General features: G+C 58.1%; 3 protein-coding genes across 3 annotated transcripts; 2 read left to right on the top strand and 1 right to left on the bottom strand.

Annotated features, from left to right (window-relative positions):
- Positions 1-2: 2 nt before the first annotated feature.
- QBC33DRAFT_553402 (uncharacterized protein) lies at positions 3-3,581 on the bottom strand. Its single transcript, XM_060429405.1, has 5 exons — positions 3,085-3,581; positions 2,228-2,928; positions 2,103-2,134; positions 726-2,028; positions 3-617 (listed from the first exon to the last, which is right to left on the bottom strand). The coding sequence occupies exons 1-5, from the start codon at positions 3,297-3,299 to the stop codon at positions 454-456; spliced, it is 2,415 nt and encodes an 804-aa protein (XP_060277951.1). The 5' UTR covers positions 3,300-3,581; the 3' UTR covers positions 3-453.
- A 576-nt stretch (positions 3,582-4,157) lies between these two features.
- QBC33DRAFT_553406 (major facilitator superfamily domain-containing protein) lies at positions 4,158-6,497 on the top strand. Its single transcript, XM_060429406.1, has 3 exons — positions 4,158-4,826; positions 4,903-5,359; positions 5,446-6,497. The coding sequence occupies exons 1-3, from the start codon at positions 4,474-4,476 to the stop codon at positions 6,250-6,252; spliced, it is 1,617 nt and encodes a 538-aa protein (XP_060277952.1). The 5' UTR covers positions 4,158-4,473; the 3' UTR covers positions 6,253-6,497.
- On the top strand, positions 6,484-8,243 carry QBC33DRAFT_604001 (uncharacterized protein). Its single transcript, XM_060432230.1, has one exon. The coding sequence runs from the start codon at positions 6,715-6,717 to the stop codon at positions 8,023-8,025; it is 1,311 nt and encodes a 436-aa protein (XP_060277953.1). The 5' UTR covers positions 6,484-6,714; the 3' UTR covers positions 8,026-8,243.

The raw sequence follows: 8,243 nt of genomic DNA on the forward strand, positions 1-8,243 counted from the left end.
CAGGCGTCTGAATCTTAATTACAATCTAATTACTGCAGGGTGGAACCAGGGCCAGGGTGCATGTCCGGATCGGCTTGAACCAAGGTGAATGAATATCCGTTCTTCTGGGGGAAAGGATAGTAACTTGGTAGATTTTGACACACAAGCAGCAGGTGAACGCTTAAAAGACGAATGGGGGTTGCAGAGGTCACAGCAGCACCGAAGCTGAAGGTCGGAAAGACGGGAAACCTCGAGCGAGATTCACTGAGCATCAGCGTCAACATTCTTTTCAGGACATCGCATGGGTGGCACCATGTCTCTCTTCGGGGTTGCCAGTTCTGTTCTAGCGTAGCAGAAGGTTCCCTTCCGAATAACGCCGAGTTTCTGCGAAAAGGCGGCTTGGACATGATGGGCTCTCCTCCTTCCCTCCGCATCAAGGGTGATTCATCAGGCAGCCAGCCCTCAAGTTGACTCTCACGCCCCGGAGAAAGGCCTTGGCGCCATCCACCCCGTGTCCAGCTCGGCCGTGTCCGCAAACAGCGAGCCCGTCATGGAGGCGCCCATCGCGGGAGACGTTTCGGGCACGTCCAAGGCAATGAAGTCGGCATCAAAGGCCACGGGGAAATTTGCGATGCATTCTGGACAAAAGTCAAGTCAGCCTCTCGCGCATCGAACGTGTGCTCGCTCTTGAGGGTTCCCAACACAACAGGGCACTGAATGTTCAGTTCATGTATCGTTTCTTTTACCTTGGTAAGCGACCCAAGAGGCCTGGTCGAGCGAGATGGCTGCGTCCTGGGGTACAGATACAGAGGCGAATTGAGGCGAGGCTTCCTGTGCGAGCGGTGTGCCTTCTTCATGTTCTTGTTGACCCCGACCCAGCCCGAGCAAGAGACGTAGATGCTCGACCGCCTCTCGAGCGTCCCGCGATACGGTGCTCGAGCGCAGCCACATTGGATATGTGTTTCGCAGCAAGCCACGGATCCTGGCGCCCGTATCTCGGTCCAGCGGCACATCTGGCGAGGTCTTTGCCAGCTGCATGTAGTAGCAGAGCACGCTCATGCCCAGCAGGAAGACGGACTGTATCATCGAGGACTGCATCCGGCGTACGGGATACAACTGCCCATCGGGCTGCGTCTCCTCGTCGATCAGTTGCTGGAACTCGAGGATCTTGATTGCAGCCTGCACGCAGGCACTTCGTGAATGCTCGTACTGCTCCTGGGCATACGACGGGGCGAGGTATTTGCGGTGGAGCCAGATCACCAGCCGCTGCACGGCGAGTTGAAGCCATACACGGTACAAGACAATCTGCGGCAGCACCATGAACGACTGGCTGATGGGCTGCCACCGGAAGATGGGCGGCAGCGAGGCCTCGGCCTCTTGCAGCTTGCGGTGCAATTCTAGAATCTCCGAGTACGGGTGTTCCCGGGTGTCAGCGACAAGATCACCTATCAGCCCACTGATGCTGTCGATCCTGTTTTTGGCTAGGCCGTAGAGTACCGGTGTCACCTCGGTCTCGGGCCGCGACGGGGGCAGCTCGACGGTCGCCTCGTCAAAGTCCGAGTCTAGCAGGTTGCGGGGCTCGGCCGTGTCGCACTGCTGCGACTTGAGAAGGCGCGGCAGCCCCATCTGGATCGAAAGCCGCAGGTCCATCTGCACGACAGCTGCCCATACGCGCCGCCGCATCTCGCCGGTAAATGGCGACATGTTCGGAAGGTTGCTGGGGTCTCGATGATAGCCCAGGCTCAAGGCGATCTGCACCACCATACCCAGCAGAAGCCAGAGCCCAATATCCGGGTCCTTGGACAGAAATACTTCGCTGCCAATATTGTTGATCATGGTCTCCAGCACATGCGGACCCCCTCTGGTGAACTGGCCCAGGACGAGACAGTGAACAGTGCGGTCGCGGAACAGGTAGGCGCGCATCAGCGCTTCAGGGTCTGTCGGGCCCTCGGCCAACCGATGGTATTGCGTCGAGACACACATGATGCTGAACAAGAGGCCGATCCAGGCCAAAGGCGCGGCAACTGGATCCTTCCAGAAGCTCTCATACTGCGGCGGACAAAGGGGGGTTAACCGCCTGCAACGTCTGCAACGAAAAAAAGGAGAGCGTGGTCTGGTCCTACCTCTCGGAGAAATTGGCCACTGTGAAGAAACGCTGCGCAAAAGGTCAGCCAGATATTCTGCATAGAGCTCGTTCTAGCACACCCAACCAGCTCTTCCAACCAAAGGAAACAATCATATTATATACCTGGCACAACGCCTTGTGCATTAAAGTATCGCCCCACCATATGGTCCACCGCGGGCCGGGCCGGGATCGAGGCCAGAATTTCGGCTTTGGTCGCCTGCACAGGTTCGTACAACAGCCGAGGACCAGGGCTGTAGCGCGGCATGTAGTCGTCGTTGGCCAGCGTCCTCACTTCCTCTTCCTTCTCCTTCTCGTAGTGATCCTTGAGCTCAGAGATGCTGTCAAGGACGGCAGCCCAGTGAACACTGCTGACGTATTTCACATCGTGCGAGTGCATGCGCCGGGGTATGCTGCCGTGCTCCGAGGGCGCGGGCTTGCTGGGAAGCACGGACGAACCGCGGGTGAGGGGGGACGCAGTTAGCCGTCCTGTGACTGCGTCGTCGTCGGCAGAAGATATCGGAGTGATTCCCCCGCTGCTGGGGCCTCGGGTTGGGCTTGTGCCCACGGATACGTCCTGCAGCGGCGTGTCCGCACCCCCGAAGGAGTGCGTTGGGGGGTCTGTGAAAGGCGATACTGCGGGCGTTTGTGGGGCCTGCTGCTGCTGGTGCACCAAGGAGCGCACTAGGGCCTCGAGCTCCCGGATACGCTCGCCTACAGTAGCCGTGGCTGTGCCCTTTCGCTGCGGACCCGGCTTGTAGGTGCAGGACAGGGCGATTCCCTTGCTGACACAGGTCTGGCACGGAAGCTGACGGTCGCATCGTATCCTATGCATGCCAAGCCAGAGTCAGCCAGCGTACGGAGCGGGAGAGGTTTTCCCACAAAGGGCAAAAGGCGAGGGAAAGGGGGGATAAAGGAGCTTAGGTAGGGTTGATGATCCGCACGGGTGCACTGAGAGTGGAGGGCGGGCGTGGGCGATTTACTTGCGACGCCGGCAGAAGGTACATGACAGCTGCAGTTTGTGGCGCCGGCGGTCAACCAATTCTGCCTCTAGTGCGGCCTCAGGGTGGTCAGCATGTGTCGGTGTCAGACTAGGCGGGTCATCGGTAGAAGATGCCGGTCTTTGTGCCTGTGCCTGTGCCTGTGCCTGGTCGAACGCTGTCACTGGCGACGATGATGAAGCTGGGGTCATATCCATTGAAATAGACCTGCTCTGCTGCGGGTGGCGGTGACAATTTCGGTCGGCAATTACCACGCCGGCGGGATCGAAATCGCAAACTTTGTGGGTGTATGTTTATGTCGTAAGATGTCGTTTGTGAGTGTCTAGGTAAGGTAGTCATACCACAGTTCCGTTAGGGTTGCGAGTTCTCTCGGCCATTCTGCATCGCCAAACACGGGCAGGCATCGACGGAGGAGTTGACGGAGGAAGTCGACATTTAGCGGAACAATCGACGGAGCAATCGACGGAGCAATCGACGGAGCAATCGACGGATCAGTCGACGGACCTTTAAAGGAAAATTCCAGCACCCCTGTCCGAGGTCAGCTGCAGGGCAGGGATAGGTACCGTGGGGTGGCATTCAATGTGGATCAGGATCTTGCACAACCCTGTCAGCTAATCTACGCAGTAGCCATGGGTCTAGACGCCTTGAACGCTTACCCCTCTAATTCTTTGTAGACCAGTACAGTACCAGCACTTGCACCATAACATGGTCTGGCTGGAAAGGTCAATTAGAATATCGTTTTATTCAGCTTTCGTATTCAGAAAAAAAGAATGGGAGAGATTATAATTCCCCCTTCGTACGAGCATTTCGTGTCATAATCCTCAGGCGCCCCACTATTGGTCTTTCTGTTGCTGGTGTTAGGATTAGACACATTTATGGTGGAATATCATGTACTAATGCTGCCTAGCGGCTGATTGGGTGGGGGGTTTGGGTTGGATTCATGGAAGCTTGTCGATATCTACCTAGGTACCTTAGCCTAGGGGGGCGGCGGGACGGAGCGACAAACGGTGCGGAGCAAATTCGAGAAAAACGACTTTACCTTCCAAGCGTCTAGCATTTACTGAACGTGGCACCACCGGGTTTCGCCGTACCTCCGCCAAAAGCTCCGTACATCACGCAACATGTATACAGACGACGTCAAAAAACCCAGGCCCAGACATGGATCATGTTCCTTCAGCTTTCTCACGACGCAAAGAGTATAAAAATCCGGGAAGCGGGAAATCCCACCACTGCAGCTCCTCACACAGGGGCTTGGATCGCATGCTTCCACACCACTGATCGCCAAAAACGAGCAGCCTGCCTGCATGCATTAGATAATCTCACATACACACACACCACACTACCTAGCCAAATCGAAGGTCAAGGTCGAACATGTCGGCAAGCGAGACAGAGAGCGACGTTCACAAAACCGAAATCAGAAATGGACGAAGCATCATGTCCGACCCCGATATCACAGGCCCAAAAGCCACGCACGAAAATGGGAAGGACAAGGCTCCTGCCGGTGAGAAGGACATGGTCCCTGCTGGGGAGAAGGACAAGGACAAGGACACTGCCGCCGACAAAGAGAAGGGTCCTGATACTGAGGCCAATGGCGGTGATGATGCTGTTGCCGACCCCAACATCGTGGGCTGGGACGGACCCGACGACCCGGCAAACCCTCGCAACTGGTCCAAGAGGCGCAAGATGTTCAACGTCTCGCTTGTTAGCCTCTCGGTGTTTTATTCGTATGTGTGGACTGACCAAGCTACCTAGTGGTTAGCAATGGGAAAATATCCCAAATGCTGACGAATGTGGATGCAGGAATATCGCCACGACCATGTTCGCCCCAGGCGCATCGAAGCTTGCCGAGGAGTTTGGCATTACCAGCACCGTCATCATGACGCTAGCAGTGTCGATTCCCTCGCTGGGCGCATCCCTGGGCCCGCTGCTGTTTGCGCCGCTGTCAGAAGTGACGGGGCGCGTGCCCATCTACTGGGCCAGCAGCACTCTATACCTGGCCATGACCTTCGGCTGCGCGTTCAGCACCAATGCCGGCATGTTCCTGTTCTTCCGCGTCATCTGCGGCGCCTGCGCCGCCTCTTTCATGACCGTCGGCGGCGGCACCATCGCCGACCTGCTGCCCAAGGAGGAGCGCGGCACAGCTACGGCCATGTTCAGCATCGGGCCGCTGCTCGGCCCTGTCACCGGCCCCGTCATCGGCGGGTTTGTGACGGGGCGTTTGGGTTGGCGGTGGACCTTCTACTTGGTGCTTATGTTTGTAAGTGTGCCACTCCCTCGACAAAAAGCTCCCTTCCCTCGCGTTGAGAGGCCGACACTGAAAAAAAAAAAAAAAATATCGTACAGGCCGGCGTCGTCACAATAACCGCCATGATCACGATGCGCGAGACCAACGCCACCGAGATCCTCACTAAGAAGGCCGCCCGCCTGCGCAAGGAGACAGGCAACCTGGAGCTGCGGCCCGCCAACGCCAAGAATGTCGAGGTGCGCCAGCTCGTCGAGCGTGCACTAATTCGGCCGTTTCGTATCCTCCTCTTCTCGCCCATCGTCTCGCTCATCGGCTTATACATGGGTCTCGTCTTCGGACTGACCTTCCTCCTCTTCGCGACCTTCCCGTCTGTCTTTGAGGAGACGTACGGCTGGGCCGTCGATGTCTCCGGACTGGCGTACCTGGGCATCGGGGTTGGCGCTACTATCGGCCTGGGCATCTTTGCCAAGACGAGCGACCGGCTGCTGCGAGTGGGTGGCGGGCCTGAGCGTCGCCTGCCGCTGATGATCTGGTTTGGCCCCTGCGTTCCCATCGGCATCTTTATCTACGCCTGGTCCACCGAGTACAAGGTGCACTGGATAGTGGCCATCATCGGCACCGCCTTCATCGGCATCGGCGTCATGATGGTCACCTCGTCGTCACAGCTCTACATGATGGACATGTACGGCCCCCAGGGTGCCGCGTCGGCGCTGGCAGCCGCCACGCTGGTGCGGAATGGCTACGGCGCCTTTCTGCCCCTAGCTGCGGATCCCCTCTACAAGAGCCTTGGCTTGGGTTGGGGAAACAGTGTCTTGGGATTCATCGCTATTGCCTTCTTGCCCGTGCCGATTCTCTTTTACAAGTATGGCTTGTATCTGCGAGAGAGGTTTCCTCTGAAGCTTTAGACGAGTGCCTAATAAGAATTTGTCTATTTCTGCGCAGCTGGAGGTCGACTTGACCTATTTCCTAGAGTCATTGTGTTGGGGTTAAAAGGGGGGGCCGTGAGGGAGAACAAATCCGTCTTAGATCGGCGATGAAATTCCCGCCTCTGTTACTTCATGTTGCTCATATTAGGTAGACACCCTGCTCTAGCATTTTAGAACTAGCTCCGAAATACTCCGAGCCTTAAATAATAGAAGCAATACTGGCCGGCCCAAGCGGCAAGTTCGGGAGTCCTGTGCATCTCCCATTCCGAGTCCAAGGTAATAAGTACATATAATTAGTATCCCAGCCCTGCATCGCTGCGCAGGCACGGCTCCGCACTTCAACTGTCTCCCAATGCAATTCTAATTCGAGGCCAACCTAGTGCTTACACAAAATTAATAAACCAACCAACTTCTCTCGTGCCGCTCGTGCTCACCTTAGCCATGGCCACCACCAACACCACCACCACCACCACTCCCACTCCCACTGCCAGCCCCAGCCCCTCTGTCTCGCACGCCTCAATCACCGAGTCGATCGCAACAGACCACGTCCCCCCGACCGCCTTCGTGCCCAACGATGGAAATCTGTTTCCGAAATGGCCCTCCAAGCTCGACAAGGCCAGCTGGGATCAGTGGCAAGTGCAGTGCATGGCGGCCGACGGCAGCGCCGGGGTCGTCATCATCTTCTTCCGGTGCACTGCCCACGCGCCCCACGGCTTCCGCGTCATGGTCAACGCTAGCTGGGCCTCGCCAGCCGGCAACGACGGTGAAGAGGAGAAAAACAAAGAGACGGTGTGGAACGGCGACTTCAAGGCACCGCACTCGATTGTCACGGCCGACCCGGCCGGCGGGGTCACGGGCGTGTGGCGCGGCAACGACGCCGACGGGCCGCCCGCCTTCCGCTTCGAGGTCGCCGCCGACCTGTCGCGCGCCGTCGTCACGCTCGACGTTCCGGGAAAGGTGGTTGGTACCGTGGCCCTGACGGCCCTCGCCGACTTCGACAACGCCCTGCCGCAAACCGAGGCTGAGGTAAAGTTCACGCCGAGCTTCTGGTGGGTGCGGCCGATTGTCATGGCAGGCGTCACGGCCGACCTGACGTTTTTCCCCCATTCCGAGGACCAGAAGGCCGCACCTGGAAACGACATATCGAGCCACTTCCCCGAGGCGGGCAAACGCCTACAGCTGTCGGAAGACGGGGAGGGAGGCCACGGCGCGTTCGGCACCATGGAGCGTGGGTGGTCGACGTTACCGACGGGCAAGTGCCTCTCGCTCAACTGGTGGGTGTGGGGGCGCGCCGGCCCCTACGTAATCCAGGTGTTGTGGGCGCTTGGGCGGCCCGAGGAAGCGCGCGCGCTGTGGGCATCGGCCAGGCTGTATCGTGATGGACAGCTGGTGTGCGCGCCGCAGAAAGCGGTCGAGGCCGATGCTCCGCAGGAAGATGGTACTGACACGCTGACGATGGAGGGCCTGTACGACGACGAGGGCAAGGGCGGTGACAGAATCGCAGCTCCATATCGGATCAAGAATATCGGGCACCGCATCGTGTTCCGGTCTGGCAGGAAGGCGGGTGAGGAGCGGACTTGGGTGTTTGAAACGCGCCACGTGCGGCCGTGGTGGAACTACGCGTTGAGCGCGCCGGGACCCTCCTCGAGCGGTCTCTCGACCTTTGTGCTCAGCGTATCGGGTGGGCCGACCAGCTCTGCGGAGACGTTCCAGGGTCCCGGCATCGTTGGAGGCGGCATCTTCCCTTCCTAGGACATCCCTTCGACCGCGCATAGTAGTGCCAATTAGCTCACCCCATGGCGGGGGGATGTGCCCGTGTTTGTTGGTCGGCTCTCAAAGGTGCAGGAGCCGAAGCCAAGGCGCGGGGAACTAAAAGAGCTCCACTAGGTGTACGCACATTTTTCACTATTTGTACGCACTTTTTGAATTTCAGCCACACGGTTCCACTTATGCCTGCCGCTTACTAACAT

The sequence above is a fragment of the Phialemonium atrogriseum genome, assembly GCF_030411735.1.
Source record: "Phialemonium atrogriseum strain 8032-3 unplaced genomic scaffold QBC33scaffold_57, whole genome shotgun sequence".
In the NCBI taxonomy this organism is placed as follows: Eukaryota; Fungi; Ascomycota; class Sordariomycetes; order Cephalothecales; family Cephalothecaceae; genus Phialemonium; species Phialemonium atrogriseum.

What these genes read in the sequence shown, in the direction of transcription:
- QBC33DRAFT_553402 (XM_060429405.1), bottom strand. Translation starts at nt 3,299, where the DNA reads ATGGATATGACCCCAGCTTCATCATCGTCGCCAGTGACAGCGTTCGAC. An exon ending in TGCACAAGGCGTTGTGCCAG is followed by an intron (nt 2,135 to 2,227) that starts GTATATAATATG and finishes CCTTTTGCGCAG; the next exon opens with CGTTTCTTCACAGTGGCCAA. An exon ending in CTCTTGGGTCGCTTACCAAG is followed by an intron (nt 618 to 725) that starts GTAAAAGAAACG and finishes ACTTTTGTCCAG; the next exon opens with AATGCATCGCAAATTTCCCC.
- QBC33DRAFT_553406 (XM_060429406.1), top strand. Translation starts at nt 4,474, where the DNA reads ATGTCGGCAAGCGAGACAGAGAGCGACGTTCACAAAACCGAAATCAGA. An exon ending in AGCCTCTCGGTGTTTTATTC is followed by an intron (nt 4,827 to 4,902) that starts GTATGTGTGGAC and finishes ATGTGGATGCAG; the next exon opens with GAATATCGCCACGACCATGT. An exon ending in TCTACTTGGTGCTTATGTTT is followed by an intron (nt 5,360 to 5,445) that starts GTAAGTGTGCCA and finishes AATATCGTACAG; the next exon opens with GCCGGCGTCGTCACAATAAC.
- QBC33DRAFT_604001 (XM_060432230.1), top strand. Translation starts at nt 6,715, where the DNA reads ATGGCCACCACCAACACCACCACCACCACCACTCCCACTCCCACTGCC.